Source organism: Oryzias melastigma, linkage group LG1 (genome assembly GCF_002922805.2).
Source record: "Oryzias melastigma strain HK-1 linkage group LG1, ASM292280v2, whole genome shotgun sequence".
Taxonomy (NCBI): domain Eukaryota; kingdom Metazoa; phylum Chordata; class Actinopteri; order Beloniformes; family Adrianichthyidae; genus Oryzias; species Oryzias melastigma.
This window is the reverse complement of record NC_050512.1, coordinates 3,657,377-3,683,694: the sequence shown is the minus strand read 5'-3', so window position 1 is coordinate 3,683,694 and position 26,318 is coordinate 3,657,377. Positions and strand designations below refer to the sequence as shown.

The 26,318-nt window shown below is 37.9% G+C and overlaps 1 protein-coding gene across 3 annotated transcripts in view; it reads left to right on the top strand.

Moving 5' to 3' along the window:
- Positions 1 to 22,800, top strand: part of prkcaa (protein kinase C, alpha, a) — a 142,420-nt gene extending 119,620 nt beyond the window's left edge. For 2 of the 3 annotated variants that reach the window (XR_002917529.2, XR_002917530.2), the window contains 4 exons: positions 905 to 1,012; positions 5,636 to 5,776; positions 18,000 to 19,547; positions 19,589 to 22,800. Coding sequence is in view for 1 of the 3 variants with exons in the window: in XM_036209694.1 (XP_036065587.1) it covers positions 905 to 1,012; positions 5,636 to 5,776; positions 18,000 to 18,164 (414 nt within the window). In the remaining 2 variants the exon portion in view is untranslated. Of the gene's footprint in view, positions 1 to 904; positions 1,013 to 5,635; positions 5,777 to 17,999 lie in introns of all 3 variants that reach the window. The other variant, XM_036209694.1, reaches the window with a different exon arrangement.
- Positions 22,801 to 26,318: the final 3,518 nt, after the last annotated feature.

Below are 26,318 nucleotides of genomic sequence, written 5' to 3'. Positions count from 1 at the left end.
TACGCAAAGCCTAGTGTACAAATAAAGTTTAAAGCAGCTGCTTGTATCTTACAGAGGATGAAGATAAACTTAAAAAAAAAAGCTAAAAAAAATGTAAAGAGAAAAAACAACTTCTACCTTCTACATTTAATCAGTCTGTAGCCTGAAAAAGTTGGGGGCCACTGTTCTTACACACAATGTTCTTAACTTTTTGCAGAACCTTTATTCTGTACTTTAATGACAGAGTGTGCTGTATGATTTGCAGAAAATAAAATATATTTTAAGTCAGTCCAAACACAGTGACAGTGTTGAGTTTTATTTGGCCAAAATAAAAATAAATTATTATTTAAAAAAAATTATAAAGAGGAACTTTGCGGACCCTCTTTTCTCTTATAAAAATATATATTTGGGTTGAATTCACATTTAATAAATCCTAATTTGAAAGTCTTTGAATAAAATATTTTTGCATTCATGCAGAGATTTTTCTTACCAAACTAAACATTTCCGTAGCAAAAAGAAGCACAGTCTAGATCCTTCTAGACAGTGGGTCCAATGGACTAGAAATGACGAATAATTCACTTTATGAACTGTCAAAATACCCATGGTTACTGATGATAACAACTCAGAAAGAGGGGAAAAGCTGGGTCATCCACTCCACTGACCACACAAGGTCCTCCTGTGAAAAATGTTCTGTCGTGCTGTTATTTGAATTCTCGTTTTTCACTCTCTTATTGGTTTTCGCCGCTCTGATTGTGTCCTCTTTTTTTCTATTTTATCTGGTTTAGCCGATCTTAACTAAGGGAATAGTTGTTATACTCTTCTTCTGTTTCCTAATGTGGTGCATTTTGTAAAGTACAAGGGTTAGGTCATTCTCGCAGAATGTTTTAAAAGTCGTAGTCTGAGTATTGTGTTTTGTTACCCACAGCCTCCGTTTGATGGAGAGGATGAAGATGAGTTGTTCCAGTCCATTATGGAGCACAATGTGTCCTACCCAAAGGCCATGTCCAAAGAAGCCATCTCTATCTGCAAAGGGGTAGGTGAAGGAGGAATCCTGTTGGGGGTTTTGTTCTATTACAGTAAAGTCGGTTTAGTCTTTAACAAAAACTTCAGCTCATATTAAACAAAATGAAATGGTGCGGCTGTCTGTGGAGCCTCAGTCACTGTCAGCAGGAGCCTGTCCCAGATGATGAATGTCTCTGACAAGCCCATATGATCCACTCGCTTTCCCTCAAGATGCGCCTCAGGTTTCCCCCGCTCCAAACAGGATACAGTAGTATTTCTTTATATGTAGACATACTGCTTGTGCTTGGAACAGAGAAACTCACAGGTGAGGCAAAAACATGTGTTGAATGTGAGGTATAATAGATCAGACGTGAAACATGTAATTTCCTTTGTATCCAGAGGTTACCCAAAGTCAGTGAGGTGTGCACTGATGTGCTCTGTCTGACTGTCAATTCCTCTCCACTCTGCCCCCTCTTTCCCTTTCTCCTTTATTTAATTATCTGTTCTCTTATTTCATTTGTGTTCCTAATAACCCGGCTTATGTGAAATGAGTACGAGCATTTGTTTAGTTATGGGAAAGATGACTCTTATTTTTTAAAGAAACAGAACTGTAAGGCAGTTGTTGTTGAAGGATAGTAAATGCTGGTTCTGACTGGTGTTCTAAAAGCCCTATTAATGCAAGCCAAGGCAGAGTCCGCTGAAGCCATGGAAACATAGCTGGATGGGTCTTGGTTTGGCAAAGCTGCTGCACTTCTCCTAATTGATTGCTTGGTGCTCGCTGCCGGCCAACCTAAACTAGAGATGGAGTTAGAGGGAAGAAGAGCAAGGCTGATTGGAGACAGATTAAAAAAGGCAGCAGATAATTAATTGAATTTTTATATTAAATTACTGAAAATAATGAAAAAAAGATCAAACTAATTTAAAAGTACAATTTGTTTTGGCTTTGGTAATCTTTTTTGCATAAATACATTACTCACTATAAGTTAGGGATATTGTGAAACATGCATTGGCTGTAGTTTCACTTATCAGATTTTTTTATTTTGGGGTGATAGAAACAGCTTATTTTTGGTTATCCACATCTTGTCTACGGCCCTCCACGGGCCCGGACTATCTAAAACCTGCAGCACCTGCACGGTTCATACCATGTATGTGCCGTAAGGGATAATGCGAGACAAAGTGTGCATTATCCCTTACGGAACAAACAGGTCATCCCCTGTATGTGACGTAAGGGATAATCCACGACAAAGTTTGCATTATCCCTTATGGAACAAACAGGTCATCCCCGTATGAGGCATAAGGGATAACACAGGATGAAATGTGCATTATCCTTTACGTCAGTGGTCCCCAACCACCGGGCCGCGGACCGGTACCGGGCCGCAGACCAATTGCCACCGGGCCGCGGAAAAATTTAGGGACTTTTTTTTTTTTTGAGTCAGAAATCTTTTATTTTGAAAATCAACCGGATTCTCTCGATTATACTGAGCGCTAAAAACAGTCCAGCGGGGCGTCAAACGAGAAAAGCTGCATGTGTAAACCTTTCTCCGCGAATGGATGGGATTAGTGCAGCAACAGAAGAACAGACGAAAAAAAAACGCGGTCAAGTGAGCCGCTGTTCACTCAGCCGCGGTCAAGCCAGCCGCGCTACAAAAAAGTCATGCGACCGTATTACACGGTTCACGGCAGAGCATGAAACTCGGTGGAAGAGCTTTCTGGTGGAGCATTAGAACGTCTGATGTGCTCGGAGTAAAATGAAAAAGAGAAATAAAATTCTATAACAAAACTACGTATTCTATCAGTGCATATTTGTACTAATAATCTGTTATTTATTATGTCCTTTCTAAAAATAAATGTTTAGAGGTTTCAATAATAAAGTTAAATAAAGTCATTTAAAAAATAAATTAGTCCATAATTCCAGGCTTTACACAGAAAATGCTAGTTCTACAGGTCACCCTCTATCACCTCTAGAAGACTTTTGTACTTTTAATGTATATTTTTTGAAAAAATAGTAGTTAAACTTTGCATTTTTGACGAGAAATAAGTCAAAATAGCCATTTTTGAATTTGACTAAAACGACTTTGATCCATAATTCCAGGGCTTGGACACTATATGCTTGTTGTACAGGTCACCCTCAATCACCTTACAAAGACTTATGTACTTTTACTTAACCACCAACGGGACAACAGTCACTGTGAGGTTGTGCACACACTGAAAATGGTTTGCAGAAAGAGAAATAGTTTATTTGGACATCAGACAGAAAATCACAGATTACATGTAAAGTTAATCTCCAAGCATCTTGATGCTCCTGTGACCACAGCTGCACACTTTACTGAGAAGTTAAAGTTCTGCAGAACTGTTGACTGCTGGATGAAAAACTAAAGACATGTAGAAAAGATTCATATGAATGGTGACCAGGAAGTCCAGAACAACCTCCAAAGACATTAAAGGTGAACTGTTGGTAGTGACAAGCTTCTGCATCAGTGGAACAAATGAGACAAAAGTGTAGTTTTTAGGAATGATGCATTCATGAAACAAAGAACACAGTCTGTACTGTGAAGCAAAGAGAAGACTACGTTATGGTCTTATGCCTCAGAGTTCAAAAACATTTCAAATACTTTCTGCTCACAGTCACTAAACTTGGACTTAGTTCCAGATCATATAACTTGCCAAACACAAATAATTTAAAAACAGCAAGAATGACTTAGAGAAAGACATAGGACTGTTTGAAAAAGTCCCTCTGTGAGCAGGGATCTAAAATTACATCTAAATAAAGAAGACACCTTTCACATCGAGAAGAGGGATTCATATAAAATCAGTTAAACTTAAATTTTGTTTTTGCTCAATCTTGTTAGTATAACTCGGATTTAATCAAACACATGTGCTAGCACAACCCTTTCACATTACTGGTAACTGAAAGGAGTAATTTGAGTTTTGTCACTTGTTTAGTTAGAGCAAGCTAACTAGCTTTTAAAGCATCCATGAATGTTTGTTGTGAAAACTTTGTGCTGAATCACAGGTTAGACGGTGAATTTTCTTCAGGCGCTCACTCTCTGCTTCAGTCTTCTTGGATGTCACAGGCTTTTGACTCAGCGGGGGTGAATTTGAGGTTTTAAGAACTTCAATGGAAACACTTCCTGAAATAATAGAGAAAAAAGATTCTGAGAAATGTCAGCTGTAGGTGCTTTAGCTTTAGGTGCTGGTTATTTCTCATACATCTGCCAAGAAGTTCAGGCCACTTTCACGTTTCTGCAGTGTGTTTGCTGCGGGCCAGCAGCTTGGAAAGTGTCCTGAGGTGTGAGGTGTGTCTCCTCAGGGCTGACAGTGAGGTGTTTGCAGCGAGGCTGTGACTCACCGGGACTGTGAACAGACAACTGCAAATGAGTTCTTATTCTGCTCATGCAGCTCCACAGCATTCTGACGTTCTCTGCAGGTTCAGATATGGTCAAACTCTTGAAGCAGATCAAACAAAAGTAATGCTAAGACTATATATTAGCGATACACAAACTAGGCTAAATGTTCTTAACAGTAGGCCAAATGAAATGTATATAGTTATACAGAATTCCCTTGTTTATCGCGAAGTTTATGTTTTAAAAATGACCTCCAGTAAGTGAGATCTGCAACGTACGACTATAAATATGTAAAGGTAGTAAAACCCCTTGAAACACCTTAACATCTTCACCCTTTTCTCTTTTTATAACACTTAAAGTTTAGGTTAGGCAAATATTAGAGCTATCCAGTCTTACAGATGAGGAAAATGAAGAGGTTAATGGATGTATTTGTCTGTAATTAGAGGATTTAGAATTGTAGTGGAGCAAGGAGACTTTGGTCCACCCATGGTTGTTACTGCGTCACAAACTTGAGCTTTTTGAAACATCCATTTTTTTTTTTTTTTTTTTATCTGCTTCTGATCCAATGTGATTTGAATAAAGAAATACTCAGAAAGTCTGTTTTAATTTTAAATTGTTTCATACATGTCCTCCACTATGAGGAATATTCTCCAAGAACGTGTTCAAAACAACAAAAACAAAATGTTCATTGGAGTTTGTCTTTAAAACATCTAATAGTTCATTCAGTAACATTTCCAGCAGGCTTTATTCTTCCCACTGACTTTCCTTTGGAGCCAGGTTTTCCACCTGAAAACCCACTGACATACATTTAGGTTTCCATGGTGACCGGGTGCCTTGGGTCACATAGACTTAACAGAGTGCGAACTCCGTCCTCGTGTTGTGGCGTGACTGCAAGTGGCTGCAGTTCTCTAAAGACGAAGCGAGCAGAGGGGAAGAGGGCAAAACCAGGCAGTTGTGTTGTTTTTTTTCTCTGGCCCATCTGTTTACTGACCTTAAGTGAGAGTTGAAATCAAATATTAAAAGTTGTCATCAGTGAATGGACGATTTCCTGTTAACCTTGAGCGTCACATTTTGCAGGAAGAAAAATGACCAATTGTTGTTAGGAAACAGTTTGGCTTCTGTTATTTTGGGGATTGTGTGTATTTAGTATTTTTCTCTTTAAACAAATTAAGCTTCAGTTATGTTTTGTAAAATGCAGGTGATTTATTTTAAATAAATCTGATGTACATGGCTGTTATGATTATAAATCAGTGAACAGACCTCTGCTGACAGCATTTCTCTTCTCCTGTTTTCCTTGAATTCCTGAGCAGCTGATGACCAAACACCCCTCCAAGCGTCTGGGCTGCAGCCCCGAAGGAGAGAGGGACATCAGGGAGCATGCTTTCTTCAGGCGGATCGACTGGGACCGCCTCCAGAACCGAGAGATACAGCCGCCCTTCAAGCCTAAAGTGGTAAGTCTGCACTTTCTGGATGAGAACGTTGGACCTTAACATAATAAAAGAACATGTCTTAAAAGTTAGTCCAGACGTTAATAAGGCATATAGGATTAAAATTGTTCCACTTCTTTATGAAAACATGCCAATAATATTAATGTAAGCTGCGTTCCAACTGTTTTCTTCTGTTAAATGGAGAGTTCTTTTTTAGCTTTTTCTTGTACTTTAGTTGTTTTTTCTATAGAGTGTTGTCTATATTTCTTCACATATGAGCTAAAACACATTTAGAGTGATGATTAATGAATATGATGAATGTTAGACTCGACTTAAGGCAGTTCTTAGGATCTTAAACAGAAAAAAGATCAAATCCAGAATCCTGCATCTTATCCTCACAAAGTCTTCTGTAATGTAAACATTTTCTGAAATGATATCAGATGATCGTGTCGCTTCACATACTCATGGATTTTCTGCCAAAGCTGTAAGGATTCACATGTTTTTTTTCCACACTGCCTTTGTTTCATCATTTTGTGTATGTTGCCAGTGACATACACTACCGGTATTCACTCAACAAGCAAAACACGAATCAGAAATGTTGCTACAAAAGTCTTGATCCTCATGCAAACAGTTCTCAGTGGTCTTCAGAGGCCAAATGATAACGCTTTAGTGAACTCCTTTGAGTTTATCCAAAACCTCTTTGATTTTTAAAGCCACTTTTTATGAGTGAGTCTGTAGAAGTTAGCACCAAAAATGCACCTTTAAGTAAACTTCTTTTATATCTATGTTACATAAGAAAAAAAACTTTAGGTTTTAATGCTCTGGCTTTACAAAGAATAGTCTATCATGGAAAAGTGTATTCATTTCCATAACTCGACTCAAAAACATGAAGCTTCAATAAAATGTAGCTTTAAGCTCCACTGTTACATTGATTTCAAGTATTTATCTGTTTATATTTATGTAAATTGAGGTTCCAGCTCATAAAACCCACAAAAACAGGATTTCACAACATTATAATACTACAGAGGACATAAATGCTTTGAACTACGTTTCACCAACCAATCATCTTCTAAACGCGAAGCTCCTGCACAGAATCCCCAGATATCATTGAATTGGTGGAGTTTGGTTCAATATGGAGAAGACTTAGAAAAGTTCATTTCTCAGAAGGCTGGCTGTTCAAAGAACTTTGTGTCCATCTAAGTCAACAGAAAGTCTAATGAAAGAGCAAAATGTATCAGGAGAAGATGTAGCAGCAAGAGAGACGACTGTGGGCTTCAGCAGATTATCACCCTGGTGTTGGTGAACTCAGAATGTTCTAGAGAAGACTTCCTGATTCCTGATATCACAACTAATTGGACCTAAACCCCATTGGAATTTATCTGGGGTGTTATTAAGAGGAAATTGAAAAGTACTAAACCAAAAAACAATGAGGAGCTGAGAGCAGACATCAAGAGAATCTGGGCTTTAATAACTTCCAATACTACAAAATGATGCCACAGTGGATCAACACCATTATTAAGATAAAGAGACCCCAATCACGTATTGAAGATGGACTTATATTTATGAAAGTACTTTATTTAGATTGATTTGATCTTATCGTAATCTCAGTTTTTATGTTTTTGCAAAAACTAAGAAGTAAATGCCACATTGTGGGGATTTTTCCACAGTTTTCTCATTTTCTGCATTCCTGTTTTTGTGGGTTTTTCTAGCTGGAACCCCAATTTATGTCAAACTAAATACTTGAAATCAAGTAAACAGTGAGTCCTGAATCTAAATTCTATAAAAGTTAAATTTTATCTTGGAGTTATGGAAACAAATGCACTTTTCTATGATATTTAAATAAATAATTTTCTTTAGTCAGACCATGTTTTTAAACAGCTCAATTGTACAGGTGATAGTATATTGTTGTACTGATGTTTATGACTTTTTCTATTCCTTATTGTTAAGGAATCGTTAGGCAGTACACAAAGTAGAAATAGGTCACTGATTATGTATGCATCCCAACTCCCTATATCTATATATATTCATGTTTAAAATTTTAGTTCTCCTCCACTTCAACCCTTGAGGGCTCCAGTTCCTCCAATAAGGTGAAGTCTGACCTCTGAGTGTGTGTGTTGAATGTCACAGAAAGATGTGTGGGAATGTGAAAGAAAATGTACTCAAGATGGGTTTGAGTTTGACACAAAAGATGCATTGTCATTTTGTCTTGACAGATTCCAGTTAGTGTTCTGTGACAATTGACAGAAGAATTATATTGTTTCCATAACAAAACAAAACGACCAGTTTTAACATGTTGTGCATCTTTCGCTGAAATGAGCTTCAAGAGTCTAATGTGCAACTTTCTTTAAACAAACTCAGTTTCTAAAAAGCCAAATCTTAACAACTGATTCACGTACATGCATGCATGCACGCAAACTGAAGAAATATTGATTGAAAATCTGGAATATTTTTGCCAGTCGCCTTGAGCTCTATTCTGCTGAGGCTCCAGAGCGTTTGCAGGACTGCACATCACCATTCTGGCTCTATGGCTTTAAAGAAAAGGGATAGAAATTTGCAAAAAATAAGGGGGCTGGAATTATTTATTTATTTATTAGAAAACAGCAGTTTGGTGGAACAAAGTAAACTTCAAAACTTCATCCATTCCTACTACTTGTGGGTCATATTTGACCACTATAAACTCAAAGTTTGAAGGTATCAGGCTCCTGGCCAAAAGGATCAACACAGATTCCTGGAGGTTTGATGTTTTCCAAAAACCTTGAAACAAGAGAAACATACATGTGTTTCCATCACATTCTATTTGGAATATTATGGAGCCCTGGACATGACAAAAAAAATAAATCAGTTGTTCTCTCAAATTAGCATTTTGTGCACATAAATTGGTATTTTGTGTGTACAAAGTTGCATATTATTTGAATTTTGTGCACACAATTTGCTATCTCTTGCGGACAAAATCTAAATAACACGCTAATTTGTGGACACAACTTAATATGTCGTGCACACAATATCCAAATAAAACACAAATTTAATATTGAATTGTGCACACAAGTTGCTATCTTGTGCGCAATAGATCCAAATAAAACTCTAATTTTTGCACACAAAATGCTGAATTATGCACAAAAGTTGCTATCTCTTGTGCAAAAAATCCAAAAGGAGACTGTAATTTGTGTTGCTAACTCATGCGCACAAAATCTAAATAAAACGCTAATTTTGTGCATAGAAATTGCTATCTTGTGCGCATCATATCCAAATAAAATGACAGTTTGTGCACAAAAAATACTGAATTGTGAAAACAAGTTGCTATCTCGTGTGCACAAAATCTAAATTAAACTCTAATTTGTGCACACAAAGTGCCAATTTGTGTATACAAGTTCCTATCTTGTATTCACCATATTCAAATAAATGCTAATTTGTGCACACAAGTTGCTGACTCGTGTGCACAAAACCCGAATAAGACAGTAATTTATTCACATAAAATACTAATTTGTGTGCACAAAATTCCTATTTGATTTTTTTTTCAATGTCATGTCCTGAAGTTTGTGGAATCTAGTGTATAAGAAAACAAAAATCAGCAGATTTTTTATTGTTTTTGAATTTGATATAGAAAAAAATCCAGTCCGCATGTGTTCTTCAGTTCAAAACAAGTATTTTTTTATTTTTGGATTCCAAAAACTCTCAAACACTGACATGTCATAGCCCAAGAGTTCATATGAATGTCATAAGTGTTTGCATGTGTGTTTGCATAACTTTTCTTGCATGATTAAAGTTTGGATGCAGATAACTAAAGGATGAGAGAGATGGAAATGGAGTGATTAAACAGCTGAATGCTCCTCACCTTCCTCTCTAAGCATGCTGGTCTTCCTCTGCCACATAATTATGCGTTTCTATTACTGACGCTCTTTCCTTCACCTTCTAATACCTTTTTTTCCCCACTTAGTCACTTCGTCTCCTTTAACAGCTGTGGAAAAGTTTTTTAATCAATACATCGTCTGACACCCACTGAGAGATTCAGACCATCTGTATCTCTTTCAGCGGGACTTCAGACTGATGACATTGTTATGGCAACAGGATGAGTGTGAAGAAGGCTATTTTAATATTCATCTGTTTTTTTGGTGCTGTCACGCTGCAGCTTTCTGCTGCACAAGATAAATGCTCATTATTAAACAGAGCTAATTTGTGTTTGAAATGACTTTTGGAGAGACCGGCGCTCTTATTTCCTACACATTATGGATTCCCAAAGTCCTCACAACTTTCTGTGGAGTGGGATGGAAAAAGTAGGTCAAAAAAGAAGCTGCTGTGTTAGTGAGCGAAAGAGGAGAAACGGGCCAAGAACAAATGGGAATACTTAGTCATTACACAAGTCTCGGAGCGGTATCCAAGCAAGCTACATCACATGGGGTACACGGGCGCACACAGTCACACAGATGGCAATGTGGATGAGTTCTGACTCAGTGTTTCTGTAAGAAATAGAGGCAGAGAGAAATGCTTGTGCAGCTTACCGGAGGATGACTGTCTTTCCTTTTGTGGGTCATGAGATGAATCACTTTGAAAACCGTCACATTTTCAATACGTCTTCTTGTTTTATTTAGTACATATTATTATTAAATGCATTTTCAAATGTAAAATTGACTCTTAAAAAGGTTCAGATGGATTTAATTCAAGATCAATATTTAAAAAATTTAAAAAAAATGAATGGGACTTGTTTAACCTTTAGTCTTTGCACTCTACTCTACACTTTCCTTCAAATCAGAATAGAGTTCATTTATTAAAGTTTCCGGTGCCCTTCATCTGGTCACTTTCTCTTCTGGTGTAACTGACCAAATGCCTATGCTCATTTATGGTTCTAATCTGAATTATTAAATGGTAAAAGTTAATAAAGGAATGTTTGGTTGATTATTCCTCAAAGTTTCTTTCAGAAAACCCCAAATTAAAAGATAAACCTTAAAGTACCACTCCAACTTTATATATTTTTTTCTATTCTAATAGTGTCTTTTAATTATAATTATGCTGTTTTGAGCCAAAATCAAAAAACCTGTGTTGGTATTTTTAGATATATTTCGTCTAAGAAATGTGGCTCCGGGTTGTGGGCAGGACTGTTTTTGAGAAGATCATTTCCCAGCATTCCTTTGTTTGCACTATCTGCCACTTGCTTATAGCCCCTCACAACCCTAAGCTAACATTAGCGTAGTAAAAATAAAAAATAAAAATCTTTGTCCACAAATATTCATTCTTCTTTAACTTTCGATGCTCAGTTATAGCTAAACAATACTCTTAATGGGGTGTTTTTAAAATTGGAAAAGTACTAACAAAAATCAGACTCCTGTTTTTCCACATTCTAAAATCCTTGAAACTCGGCTAATGATTCTATCATGAAGCTTCTACACTAATAACCAAAGGATTCATCTGCACCCTGTGCTTTCATCTGATTATAAATTAATAAAAAAGAGGTTTTTAAAGCTAAATAGTATATTAGTTTCACTGGAAGAAAACTCTCTAGAGACTCTCGCCAGTCCTGGCCAATGGCTGACGAGATCTGTAGTCACGTGGTTTTGTTTACAAGCTCTAGTTTGAAGCAGAAATCTCCAGTAGACGACAGTCTGAATACAGACCAAGCACAAGGTTCAGGACTCCATCCGGAACAACAGACTTTTCCAGTCGGACTACACGCTAATAAAGATGTAACGATTATTCCAGAATTGGTAAAAAAAAAAAACTATTCAAACTTGTCAACATGTTCATCGATGGAGAAAATTCAAAAATCGGTTTGTCATGGCCTGTGCCTAAATTTAGAGAAATGCAGAGCAGCTGAAATGTCTTCTTGCAGGTTTGCTGTGAGTGTGTGCGCGCCTGTGAGTTTGCGGGTGTGCCTGAGTGTGGGTCGCGCACAGGCTGTGGGCTCTTCGTCCATTCGTCGTTGAACTAGCTTTGGAGGACTGTGAGCAGGAACCACGTCCTGCTGGAAAATAAAACCAGACACTCTGTCATCAGAAAGACGTTCTCTTGAATTTCCTGTCAGATTGTTGCATTGACCTTGGACCATCACTGGTTTGTGGACCGTGGAGCATTATTCTAGTTCTGTATCTCTTTAGAACAGGTAAAAAAGCTTCTGACATTTTCTGTTTCAGAAGTTGCTTGACACAAAGTTATTTGTAGGTAATGTCACTTCGTCTTTGTTTGTGGTTTTTGATGTATCGACTTCAGTCTCAGTCCACTCCTTCAGATGCTTCCCCATACAATTGAATGGATTTTACTTCACAATCCTCCCAATCTTTTTCATTTTGCTCAATTGTCAGGTAATTTGTTGGACCACAGCAGTACGATTGTGATTGTAGTTTCCCATAGTTCTGAAGGATGTTGTTGAATGTCTTCTGGGCATTTGCTAAGTCACCAGTCTTCCCTCATGACTTAGTAGCCTTTGACCCAGACTGAAATTACATTTATGGGTAAAGTAGGTGAGAAATTAAACATTAGATTAGAAATTAGATTTTTTTTTTTCTTTCTGTAAGCTCTTATGTGTTCTGCTCCTTTTTATTGACAAAAAGCCTAAGTTTAACATTTGAGAGAAAGTGTGTGGGGTCTGCTTTCAAACAAACCTCCCATTATCGAGGATCTTCAGAGACAGGAGGATATAGAAGAGAAACACAGTCACTGTGAGAACATGTTATGCAAGTTAGTGTTCATTTATCATTCTAAGTAGCTGAGTGTTCTTTTAATATCTATGAGTGCAGAGGCGTGGATGTCTGTTTGCACTAAGAGAGATTGAAGATTAGAGAAAGTAGGTCAAAAAAAAAGCTCAGTGTGGGCTAATGTAGCAGTATGGAGATACATCGATGCCTGTTAGGAGTTGGCAAGATCACACACGAGGGCAGCAAAAGGTTACATTACCACTGTCACCTCACAGTCCCAGTGTTTTGGGTCTCATTGTGTGGAGTGTGTTATCTGGGAAATGTCATACATACGCATGTTCATTTTAGTGGTTGTTCTCCCTCAGAACAGTTCGATCAAAATGGCACAATTTAACATTTTATGTTGGTAAGACTGCAATGTGTGCAGGATCTATCCCATGACTTTACCACCGTGAGAAATGGACAACCCAATGAAGACGTTTTTTTGGTCTTTTTTTGCATGTGGCTATTAAAAATGTGAACGTTAATGCTCAGGTAGCAATCAGAGCAGCATCCAGGTACCCTAAGAAAAGTGTTGAAACACTGATGTGGTCATGTTCCATTTTGTACCCTAAATAGGTGTTATCAGGGGAATAATCTCCTGTCTCAATTCAGTTTACTTCAAAGTACCAATTTACAATAAAAACTCTATTAACCCTTTAACACCTGAGCTCCAGTCTTTATGTTCTTTGATTTACTGTAAATTTCAACCGTTAACACGATCAATGTCCTACCAGTAGATTCTGAAGGAGAAAAGCGGCGGTTGAAAAGTTACTTAAAGTTTTGTGTTTAAGGGTTAAGATGTTTTACAGTAAATGAAAGGTTAGAAAAATCTATATTTTAATTCATCTTTACTATATTCTGCCTATGTTTATCAAGATTGTAATGACCCAATTTAGTCCAATCATCCATCTATTTTCCAAATCCACTAAATCCTTTTGGGGTCACAGGGTTGCTGGAGCCTATCCCAGCCACTTTTGGGCAATGCACCCTGGACAGGTTGCCATTTTGCTGCAGGGCCAATTTAGTCCAGATTTTTTTTTTCCACCAAAAAAATATTGGTTCATAAAAGTGACTACCATATTACAAGAAATATTGAGCAACTGTGGATAGGAAACAATTCCCAAACTGAAGCAAACTCTGCTCCTCAGTGGAAATGACTTGTATGAAGGTGTGAACAGATTTAGGTGTTTGTGTGTTTGGCTCGAGCTATTGAGCTATCATGCTAGGAAGCTCCGCTGTAATGAGCAAGGGAGCTTCACTGTATTATGCTAGCCAGCTCTGTTGTAGCATGCTAGCAAGCTACTCTGTATCGAGCTACCGAGCTAACCCACTGAGTGAAGAAGAAGAAATATGAAGAAGAAATATCTAGATTTGAGTGTTTTTGGTAAAAGACTCGAACTGTATCATATCACCAAAAGTCACCAAGAATCTTTAATGTATCAATTCATGGACCATGTATCAAGATGTGTATCGAATCGTGTGAGAAGCAAAGATACACACCCCTGTTATACAGTATTGTTGGGTCCTACAAATGTGCTGAGATGCACTCTGGTAGTTGTGCTTCTCTGCATCAAGGAGCTGATGTCATGAGGAAGTCCTGCTTTGGGAAATCTAAAGGGACATCTTCATGCTGGAGACCTTCATTGGAGGTCAGTTTTAAAAGTGTATTGCTTCACTCAAGCAATGACTTGTCAGCGATGGAGAGAGAAATACAAGTCGACAGAGAGACACACCATTTGGAGGCTAGTGGACAAAACCTATCAGGTGTTTGTTGTGGGTGAGGGTGGCAGGGAGGGAAGCACTCCATTCTCCCTGACTCGGTCTCTGTAGCTTGGAGCAGATGTCTTTGACTGGTGGCAGCATGCACGACACATGAACAGCAGCACAGGACACACCTCTACTTTCATCGTCTGTGCTGGAATTTGAACATGGCTCACATCTGGACACATCTCAGAGGCAAATCAAGAAAAGAAAGAAATGTCCAAACCTCTACAAGAGCGATTCCTTAATACAGTTTGACTGACGTTAGGATGTCTTGATGCATACTGACACTCACGTAAACACAAACACCCACTGAGGCTGACAGTGATGTCATGTCTCTAAATGGAATATAGGACAGCAGCTGATAAGGTCAGTTTGCCATGAGTTATTCAAGACTTTGAGAGCCCGGTCACTGTTGGCTTTGGGCTCACACCGCCCGTGTAATTGCTAATAATCCTGGTTGGAATCGACTGATAACAGACGAGGATGTGTTAAAACGCTCTAGTTTTATTTAGCTCTGCAGTAATTACATGATTTTCATATTTAAAGATGAAAGTCATTTTTATGGTGATATTGCTTTGGCAGTAGTATATAGAATTTAATATTCTGTGCTAGCATGTTTATTTGATGCTATATGAATGTTTGTTTTTAGTGTAGCCTTGTGCTAAAGCACCATGAAATCTGCTCTCAAAGCATCAAAGATGAGGAACATGTAGGTTCTTGTGTGTGTGGGTGTGTGTGTGTGTGCGCATTTGTGTGTGTGTATTTTAAGGCTCCAACCTGTGAGGCCACCGTGTAGGTGGACAAACTGACTATAGCGGAGTGGAGGTTTATGTACAACATTTTTCAAGCTTCTCCTTGAAAAAATTTAACTTATGTTATATAAAGAAACTGATGTTCATAAAAAAGCTGTATCATTTTAGTTATTATTTGCTTTTCAGACTTTTCTGTTTTCAGTGTTTGCCAAAAAAAAATCCAAACATTAGATACTTGTTTTAAAGTAAACAAGCTTAAAAAAGCTGTCATTTATGTGTCATCCTCAGAGCACCTCCCACACAGCCTTCATCCCAGTCATTTAAGGACAGTTTGTGTGTTGTTGCAAAAGATATTCTCTGTACAAACTGAGCTACACAGTGTGACAGCTTCTGAAAAAATATCCTTGAAGGTTTTTTGTTGCCAAACAGAAGTTTTTTTTTCAATTTCAACAATTTAATTTCTGCAGCCTAATTGTTAAGTTTTAGCAGATCATCAGCTGGAACTTTTTCTAATTTAATAGTCATTTAGTTGTTTATTTAATTTTTATTTTTTTAATTTTACCTTAAAACTACGGTGTATGGGTTGTTATCTAATGCCGCCTCTGCCATTGTCTTTGACACACATGAGTAGTAGTGCTAATCTGGGTCAGTCCAGGTATTTTTAAAAGATATTTAAGTCAGTAAGACCAGAATTTTGTCTTTTGTGAAAAATAGTTCCTGTTTCAGATGCCGACCTCATTTGATTTAAGTCTTGTTTTAATGCCAGAAACAAATGTCGGACCAAAGCTGCATGATTCATTAAACGTTTAATAAACTATCATCTTGATTGTCTTTATTTTTAGTTCGATTAAAGCTAATGATGGTTCAAATGTGTGTTTTACATCCAGTTTACACATGACCTGATTAGTCGACCAATCAAAAAAAATAATCGTGACTATTAAAATCATTGTATGTAGCATCCCTCGAGCCCAGTCATTAGTGGAGACCGCTGTCTAGAGTAACAAGCTTCTCTTGGACTAGGTGGATATGTAGACAGGGCACAATAGGAAGATATATGGTATTGATCATTAAAAGTGAAAGTTTTTGGCTGAGCCCCTTTAGCTTCATGCAGAAAGTCTTGAAAGGGGCTGTTCTCACTGTGTGACATCAGCTCGTGAGAACCTCTTTTTGTGGATTGGTAATCCAGAGGGTTACAGAAGAATACTCAGAAATGTGTGAATGGATCCAAATACCGCTTTGGGGTTGTTTATAATGAGGAATGAACATTATAATCCACTTAAAAGCTCAAAAAGTTGATTTCGCATGTTAAAAGCCCTTTTAAAGGAATGTTCCTTATTCTATAGATCAGGAGTGTCAAACTCAATCACACAGGTGCTAAAATCCAAAACACACCTTAGGTCACGGTCCGAACAGGGTAAACATTTATTGAACACTGTAAAACTAAATGCTTAAAACTTTAAAACCATAACTTTGAACATAATTATGAACTAGATGTGTAGCATTACCTGCAATAATGTTAGTGTGAATGCTGTAAGCTGAATTTGGCCGCTAAAGATGCTAGTGCTGATAGCTGAAAACGCTGAAGCTGTTAGCCAGCTAAAATATTAGCTAAATATCAAACTAGCCTAAAAAACAGAAAAAAAACTAGGTTAGCCAAAATAGCTAGCATGTCGCTGAAAAAATAGCTATACTTCAAAATATCCTAAATTAGCCAAAACCGCTAGCATGTAGCTGAAATATTAGCCTAACTCCAAATTATCCTAAAAAATCATAGTAAATGCCAAAATAGTCCAAAAAGCTAGCAGACTGCCAATATTTAAAACTTTAAAACTGTAACTTTTTAACATAATTATGAATAATAAAAAAGGCAGAAATATTATTCCTGAATAAATTAACTTAAACATTAAATAACTTTGAATATTTTCCTCTCCATAAAAATATATTTTGTCAAATTATACTAGTAAGAAATGAGCACAAGATGACATCGGGCCATTAATAACAATAAAATAAAATGATCTGGAGGGCTGTATATAATTACCCAGAGGGCCGTATCCGGCCCCCGGGCCTTGACTTTGACGCTTGTGCTGTAAAAAGTCCTTGATTTCTCCAAAAGTTGCCATACAGGATTCTGCTGTTATAGTGAATGATTGACAGACTTCCTCTTGGGTTAACAGAGTATTTAAAAGCCATCTATGCTGTAATATTTACAGTCCACATTAATGTGGAAAATAATGTATCAGTGTTGATGTCTTCATGTCAGTATCACTGAATATGTTAGGTACAAGTTGCTCACAGTTCTGGTCTCTGTTGTGAGTCATAATCACAGTTGACTTTGGATGAAATTGTGCTGTAATTAGAAGTCATTGTAGAGTTTGTCTTCTCACCTTATAGGTGTTGTGTTCTTTTTCTTATGTTTTGTTTAGACTGCTGTGCCAAATGACAATCACAACTTTGGTTTGCTGTTTAATTTGATGAATATTTTTTCAATGTCCTACCAAAGTGCTTTGAAATGTCTTCGGCTTTTTTTTTTTTTTTAACTTTCTTGCTTATCTGACAATAGTCGCGTTTCCATTAACTCTGAAATTTTGCAGTTTGGAATTTCAATAATAAATTCTCCTAATGGAAACACCACAATTTCGAAAAAAACTGGCAAAAAGTTTTTGCGCTTAGAGGAGGTGATATTTGGGATGTATCGAAGTAGACAAAACTGTAATGGAAACACTTTTATAAAACAGCATTCTGTTTTGTGAGATTATCACTCATATGATCCCTTCTGTTTTCTTCTTTGCTTTAGTTAAGGTGCTTTGTGTTTACAGTTCACAAACCGGATGTGATTGCTGGTTTGTGAGACCTGGCATTTCTCGATGTCGTTTAAATCCTGAGAAATTCCTTTGGACTTAAAAGAATCTTCCACATTGTTCTCCGTGGAGCTCAGCTCCAAATCTTCAGGTTCAACGGAGATGAACCTGAAGATTTTCAATTCTGTGATGATCTCATTGTTGCTTCTGGAGTTCTGCAATAAAATATCTGTGTAACCGTGCTCTCCTCTGTCTGTCTTCTCTGCAGTGTGGAAAAGGAGCAGAAAACTTTGACAAGTTCTTCACACGCACCCAGCCTCAGCTCACCCCACCAGACGAGCTGGTCATCGCCAACATCGACCAAGCAGAGTTTGCAGGGTTCTCTTTCATCAACCCCGAGTTTATGCACCCCTCACTTGTCAACAGTGTATGAGAGTGCCATCAGCAAAACCTGCCCGACACCACCAACCAATTCTTTAATCTGGTTAACATTTAATGTTGCACGATAGATGCTAATATCTGTGTGATTCATCAACAAACAGAAACAATTAGTCTGTATGTTCTATTATAATCTGAATGGATTAGTTGGATTTTTGGTAACAAAATGATGAATTCCATTGAAGGATTTTGTCTTTGGAAGCACTAAACATGACAGTTTCAGGATTTATTAATCAAAACCTCAAATTTAAAATAATGTTTACATTTCTCAGTGAATAACAATGCTGCCCAAAGACCCAACTGATGATCAACGCGTTCTATACATTACTCACAATAAGTTAGGGATATTATGAAGACCTTCATTTCAACATTCTGTGGGTACAAAAAGCTGATTTTGCTACTTAGTCGTTCACACAAAACACAAAGCGTTTGATGGACGAGCAGCTCCACCTGGACATAGTTGGTAGTAGACAGTCAGGTGTTGCAGGTGAATTTGGTCAGTCTTAAAGTGTCATCAGCAGATTTGAATCAAGACCACTAATACTGTCAGAGTTTGTAACAGATCCAGGAGTGGAGACACGCCAGTGACGGAACGCAACCATGACCAGTATCTAAGGACCCTCAGACATGGTTAGCAAACGCCACACAACTAGTTTACTAGATGTGAGAGTTTAAAGACAAACCATTTACAACAGCCTCCACCGCTTTGGCCTGAATACCAGTTGCAGGTGACCCCAAGACAGTGCCATGAACATCTGTGTGACCTGGACAATGCAGCAATTGTCTACTGTCCTGTTAAGTCACCTTGCTCAGAAAGGAAAGTTGTTGGGATTAGGCCAAGGTCAACATGGCCACCAATTCTATCAGCATACCTCAAACTTTCTGTTCATGATGATGTTCCACCACTTGGTGCCAGAATTGTCAGAGTTCAGCTTCAGGAAGTCTGAGCGCTTTATACCATATGACAGGCAATGACCTCTGACCTGAACCCCATAGAGCAGGAGTGTCAAACTCAACCGCTCCGAGGGCCAAAATCCGAAAAACACCTTAGGTCACGGGCCGAACAGGATAAACATTTATTGAACACACTAAACCTGAATTTGTAAAACTTTAAAAATGTAACTTTTTTACTGAACTGAACCTCGGGGCGTGGCCTGTAGCAGTCCCCTAACCCTAGCCTGGTCTGTGTCCGGAACAGTACTGATCCCTGTCCGGTACAGACTGTCCAGTACCGGGTTAAGGTTGGGATTAGGACGGTGCGGTCCACATCCCAGTACCAGTCTCAGTGTGGCCCGGAGGTTGGGGAGCTTTGATTTAATTGACTGTCAAAAAATGACGAGTTGGGGACACCCAAAACGTACATTTTTGACGCAGAAGGGTCCTTAACCAAATGTCAAAATGTGACGACTTGGGAATGAGAATGTGTTGTAGTGTGGTACCAGGGCAAGATAACATCGGGCCATTGATAACAAAAACATAAAATGATCTGGCGGGTCCGATAGATTCACCCAGCATCCCCCAAAGCCTTGACTTTGACAAATGGGCCTTAGAGTATCTCTGGGACCAGCTGAAGCAGAGACTGGATGAGACCACCCACAAGTGACCCGGCAGAACTGGAGTCAAACTCAAGTCCTCCAGAGCTGGCCTCCTGCTGGTTTTCCAGAAATCCTGAATCATTTACTGCTGATTACCTGGATCAGGTGTGTTTAGCCATTAAGGAGCTTCAGTGGCCGGTTGATTGGAAAACATATAGGACACCGGCCCTCGAGGCCTGACTTTGGACACCCTGGGTTAGATCATCGCTTTCATAATGCAAATCGACATGGTCATGTTTAGTTATTTGGGGCTATCCTTATTATTGTTTTAATTTTTTGGGCTTATACATATCAAACTCATAAATATGTTTTTTCTCATTCGTTATATCAAAGGGAACTTTTATGTATTTGGTAAAAAATCAGACCAAATAGGAGAAAGTCTCATAGTGTCCCTAACTTGTTGTGAGTAGTGTAAATGTACATATCCTAAAGGAACAGAGCAGAAGTACAGGAATGTAAACGCTATAGCCAAATATTAAGGTCAACAGTTCTTTATGATTCAATTATTTCTCTATCATGTTTACACTTTTCTTCTGATTTTAGTTTCCAGCCTGAATTTTACTCTCCAGTTTCTTGCATTTGTCGACTGCAGTAAGAGTTGAATCATGTGAGGAAAAGTTGGTTCTTTGGGAATGTAAAGAGGAGGTACGAGAAGGCAGGAAAGCATGGTTACAGGACGTGGAAGCAGTTTTTACCTTTAGCCAATGGGGTTTTAACGGTTATTTGTGTTAACCACTTCCTGGCCCGTACTGCAGCATTACTTCACACATCGAAGCTGCAAAGACGGTCTCCATCAGTGGACATGCCAGTGTGTTCACTGTCCAATCTTTTCCTTTTCCCACTCTTTCTGATTATGTTTCTTTTCATGCTTTAGTTTTTTTGTTTCCTCAACTCTTTTAAGTTCCTTTTTGGTTCAAATGTTAGAAACTATGTTTGTTTATACTCTGTGTCCTTGTGATATTTTTCCATTAGATCATATTTTAGAGAAACAAAAAAGCCTGTAACTCCTTTGTAAATACATGTGAGTTATTTTAAGAGGGAAAAGGAAGTTTTATACCAATATATGTATGTGCTTTTCTTACATTTAATTAAATCAGCCAACATTTCACCATCAAAAGCATAATCCAGCACTGACTACCTTTGGAACAGCTGGATGACTTTCACTTAGGACTGGTAGAAAAAGTTGTTTAAAACCCATTTTCTGTGTTCTTTTACTCTGAATCGCCTGTTTCCTTTTTTTATGATGATATTCTTGTCTGTAGTTTTGGTTGACTGGATGGAGCGTCCCTCTGTGTCGGCATTATGTTGGTATTCATGCATGAGATCAGTTGAATGCTGTGAAGGATGAAACTCCGGGACGTGAAAATGTGACTGCCCCTTTTCAAGGCCAAGTCGTCTCACGGTGGAGGAAAAGTCCTGGTAGATTTCCACAGATTCCTGGTGACAGAAGTACAGGATTTGAAACAATAGATTCTAAAAATCCACTGTTTAGTTAAATATAGTTTTAACGTTAGGCAGCATTAATAAAGTATGGTGCCAAGGAGCAAGAAAAAAAAGCCAGTTAAGTTTTCAGTCACTCAATACTATTTTCTCTCTTTTACGCTTTTGCTTTTTAGTTCATTCTTGGCTTTAGAGAGTTCTTGTAAAAATTAAGAGACATAATATCCCAAGAAAACCCTGGTACCGGTAGCAACCATTGAATAGCGACCTTCGTGTGTGGATGTTTGTCCAGCTGCTTCACTCCTTCGTCTGGTTTCCAATCCTGTACAACATTTAGCATGTGCCAAACCTGGAGAACACCAGAACCCAACGATAGCAGCCTTGCACTAACTGTAGTAACACGGAGGACTCCAGCAGCTCTTCTGCTGACCTCATACAGCGACGTATAGTCCGACGCTGCCATTAGTTATACCAGTCTACACTGTGTCAGTAAACCCAACAGTGCCAGTCAGTTTGATCGTTTCCTTAGGTGTATCTTTTAGTTATGTGTCTCGCAGATGCTCAGTTAGTCTGAGCCGGACTTCCTCTGTACGTACCTTCGCTCTGGCTTGATAGTCTAGCTTCATCCCTTTAACTGTTCTGGAGCGCTCAGGCGCAGGACGATGACTTCTCTTCCCTTGTGTGCCTTCCCCAGCTTGTACATACAGTATGTACTGCACAAATACTCTTCAATATCCATCTACCAGCTGTGTTCTACTCCCAGTGTCTTCCAGGATACACTTCTTTCATTTTTCCTTATTGATCAAATTGAAGGAATTACAAATGAACACAATCAAAATGTTTTCTTTGCCAGTATGAACTTTTAGGAGTCTGATTTTCCCTTTCTGTCCTTTATAGCTGTGCGTCCGCCCCTCACTAATGAACTTATGAATGCACCCACAGTTCAGAAACTGCTGGGGGAGGTGAAGGATTAGTGTAAATGAATGTCAGATTAATTGGTGTTTGTTTAAAGTCTCCCTCCAGTGAGTCCACATCTGTACTCCTAATCTGTCATAGTTTATCTTATCTTCTTCTGCACACCTGGTTCACAGGTGTCTGCATGAGCCAAATCAGACGAGTTGAATAGCAAAACCAGAAATGATGGGAAATATTTGACTTTTTTCCTGACTTCTGTCCTCTTTGAAATCATTTCAATGTTCATAGCTAAGTCCTGTAAAGACACGTCTGATATTCTTCCATGAAGTAGCACTCCTCCTTCCAGTCCTTTTTGTCCTGATCCATACCCCCCCCCCCCCTGTCTGTTGACTGTGCAGGTTCAGCAGGAATGCCTTATAACTGAACCCACGCAGCTCCATAGCCACTCCCTGCTTGTTTGTGCTCGCCGCTCCGCTGTCCTTGTACATTAATTACTTACAGTAAACGTCAACAGAGACTTAAAAAAAGAAGGAACATGATGTATTTTGCTGTACGTTTTATTTTCTCTCCCGGCCTGAAACCTTTAAAACGAGTCTCAGCTACTTAACCTTGTAACTGAATGTGTCATTTGTACCTAATGTATGATAATGAAATTAAATAAAGGGCGAAATGAGATCCATATCCATGCAGACGAGTGTTTTTGTACCCGCTCTATTGCACTGAGTGCAGCTCTCCTGTGATGATTTGATATTCTGTTTTAAGATGTTTGTTCTGTTGTGGTGGATGCTGGTGTTGGCGTGCCTCCAGGTTTTCTAGATGTGTTCTTTAGCAGCTGCACAGTATTGGGTTTGTGTTGAGATTGTTGTCATCGATTGCGCTCCAGGCTTTTTTCAGAGCTTGGTCTCGATTCCTGGTGAAGGAAAAAGGGTGTTTGCGAGGAGAGGGCTCTCTGCTGTCAGAAGTCATCAGTAGTGACTTGAACCGAGATGGATTCACTGCAAGCATCTCTGGGAAACTACAATGCACTAAATTGTTTTTGAAACACGAAAAAAAAATCATATTATCTTTACACTTTTTCAAAACCTGCAATATTTTTGTGATAATTTTTGTTGGCATGAAATGTTGTTGATTTAGTTCATGTCAGCGGCGAGGAATAAATGAGCCTCATGCAGCGCACGGTTTTGCAATTTAACGCTCCTACTTTAGCTCATCAGTTTTATTTGACTGCAGTAGAAAAGAAATATCCCCGCGCACTCGAGAACAATTTTTATTCTGGATTCTACTCTGCAGTTCTGAAACATATTCTAGGCAAACACATTTTTTCTTTTTCTTTTTTTTTTTAATAATGCATGCTTCACAACCGTCAATAAATTATTTTTAGGAGGTTTGCAAAGTTTTCCAAACACCTGTGAAGTTAACCGGGTCGAGGGAACATTTGTAACAACCCCACAGCAGGACAGCACAGAAGGAAAAAGGCGAAACATTCATCATATGGATGAACTACTAGAGATCCACATGAGTAAAGAGCACAGTTCACACATGCATGTGGAAAATACAGTGCAAGTAGGGGATTTTCTACATTTGAAACACAACAAACTGTTTTATATTGGATACATTTTACATTAACTTTTGTCTTCATGTTAATCTATTGAGCTGTTTTTGGGGGATTTTGTGTTCAGTATTTATTTTGTGTAACATTTTAACTGATCATTTCTGTGCCGTCGTCTGGATGTATTTTTTAAAACGCCAAAACCTGCAGACTACTGATCCAATGTAGCTTTCTGGCTAAATCTGGCCTTTTTATTCCTGTTTTATTTATTTTTTATTATGTTTTCATTTCAATACATCCAGTGGGCACAAGAAGATTGAATTACATTTATTAATATAAGACCATATTCACAGCGGTGTAACAACGCTGGAGGGAAAGATCTCATCACATGTGAAGTTTTCAGCCTCACATTTTTGCTCTTTGATCTTCAGAGGTTTTCCACTAATTTCTCCTAACCTTGATGTCTCCTGCATTTAGGAGAGTCCTTTGTCTTGCTCATTTTTATCCTAAACTTTCTGGAGAAAGTGTTACTGCTGGACATGTCATCCATCTTACTGAGGTTTTCTCTAACGACGGTCTGCTTGGAGCTTGCTGGCCTGTAGAGGTGAGAGGTCAACTTGAACTCCATTTTTGTTCTTTTTTTGCCATTTACATGTATTTCAGATTAAATAAATAAGTGAATGTGTTGTACTTTATTGTTACACCTTTGTTTTTAGAGCTTTTTTGTTAGTTATGCTGCTCCAAGGCATCACTGTGGAGTGGACTGAATAAAAGCAGATTTTTATTACTTTATTTTTAATTGAAACCTTTATTTAACCAGGTGAGCTATTAAAAATGTTCTTATTTACAATAACAACCTGGGAAGTGGAGAAATGCAAAAGTAGATGACAACAAATCGCAATATACACAACAATTTACATCAAGATGAACTATTCCGTTAAAAATATAATGGAAAATATACATTTTAATATAATGTGCAGGATTGGGTCAGTACATTAATTAAAAGGCTCAGATAGTTACAAAGATGCATCATTATAGTACTTTTTGCAAGTCATTTTAGTCTTTAGCTGCTGCATGAAATGGCAGCCAGGGCTAAATGTGTTTAAATGTTACAGTAGAAAAGTACAAAGTACACAAACTTTGAAGTTTTTCCAGTCAAAAACTGTTCAGGGTGCTGAGTGCTGCAGTGCACCAACACTCAAGCACAAACTGTAGCTCTCTCTCACTGCTGCTTCTCTTTTCTTTACTTTATTAAAAATAAATACAAACTCAAATGTTTGGCCAGTTTTGGAAAATAATAATAAAAAAAAGGATCCAACTGTTTTCTGAAGTGTAAGAGTATTTCTTACAGAGGAAATCAAGGCCTTTTGGGGCTGCTTTTAACCAAGGCTGATTGAATATTTTCAGTTTTCTTCACATAGAAATAAGCGAATAAATGTAGAATAAATGCAACATTAATGTAAATCCTGGTCTAAGTTTGTATCTGCTGTTAAATAAAGGCCTTGTCTCGCTCGCTGTGAGAGAACATAAGATGCTGAAACAAACAGTTTCTTTGGCCAAATGTTGTAAAACAGTAACAATAAAATGTTTTACGTTTCCAGTCTTTCCATCTGTAGATCTGCTGTCGTTCTGTAGCTGGAAATACATTTGAAGCTTTTTTTCTGGGACATTGTGAGGTGTAATTGCTTTCATCCACTCTGCTGGACAGAACATTATATTGTGTCTATGATGAGGTTATTTTTTATGCTTCTGGTTAGACTATTTAATAGAAAGTAATCATTCGGGTGGGAGGCAGCCTCTCCAATTTGTTCTTTTAAACACTTTGTTCAATACACTCAGAGGAGTGCTTTTAGCCTTTTATTGTTTTCATCCTGTGGACATTCAGTTAATATTTATACTGAAAACAAACACAGCCTGCAAGAACTCAAAACTCTCTGTGTATCTGCAGGATTCATGTCGACATTTGTCAGAATAAAGTAGAAAAGAAGAACTTCAAGTATTTTTTCTTCCACAGGATGGAGATCTGTGAGGCATGCATTTTGCAGATGTGAAGGTAAAAAAAGTGAGCGACTATTTAAAGCAACGGTTCTTAATTATGGATATGTGTCGAATTTAAGAGACACATTCCATATTTAGTAACATATTCAATTAAAAAATCCATTAAAAGTTTTACAAATCTATATTTCCTGGAGAAAATGTTCTAAAAAAATGTATTTAAAACTGAGTTTCAGCTTGTGTCATGGATGATGCCTATTTAAATGACTCTTAGTGTGTTTGACAAAAATGGCATCTGATCTAATTCTCATCATAAATATAATCATTTTCTACAGTTACTCAAAGATCCTCATCATCAGTGTTGTGTTCATATACAGATATTTTAGGTTAGACTAGAACAGATGTTGGAGAGAAGAATGGAAATATAAAATTAACTGTATGAGGACATCAATTTATCATGCTCCTTCAACACTTTCATCCCTATTGGTCCTTAAATGCTCAGCAAGCATAAAAAAGTCTCTAAAAACAGTTTTGTTTGTAAAACAAACCAAAGTGAGCTGAAGCAAACAGGAACAATGGGAAATATTGAGGAAAAGAAGGAAATGAAACAAAACAGGTAAAAACAGACGTAAAAATGCATTTATTTATTTTCAGA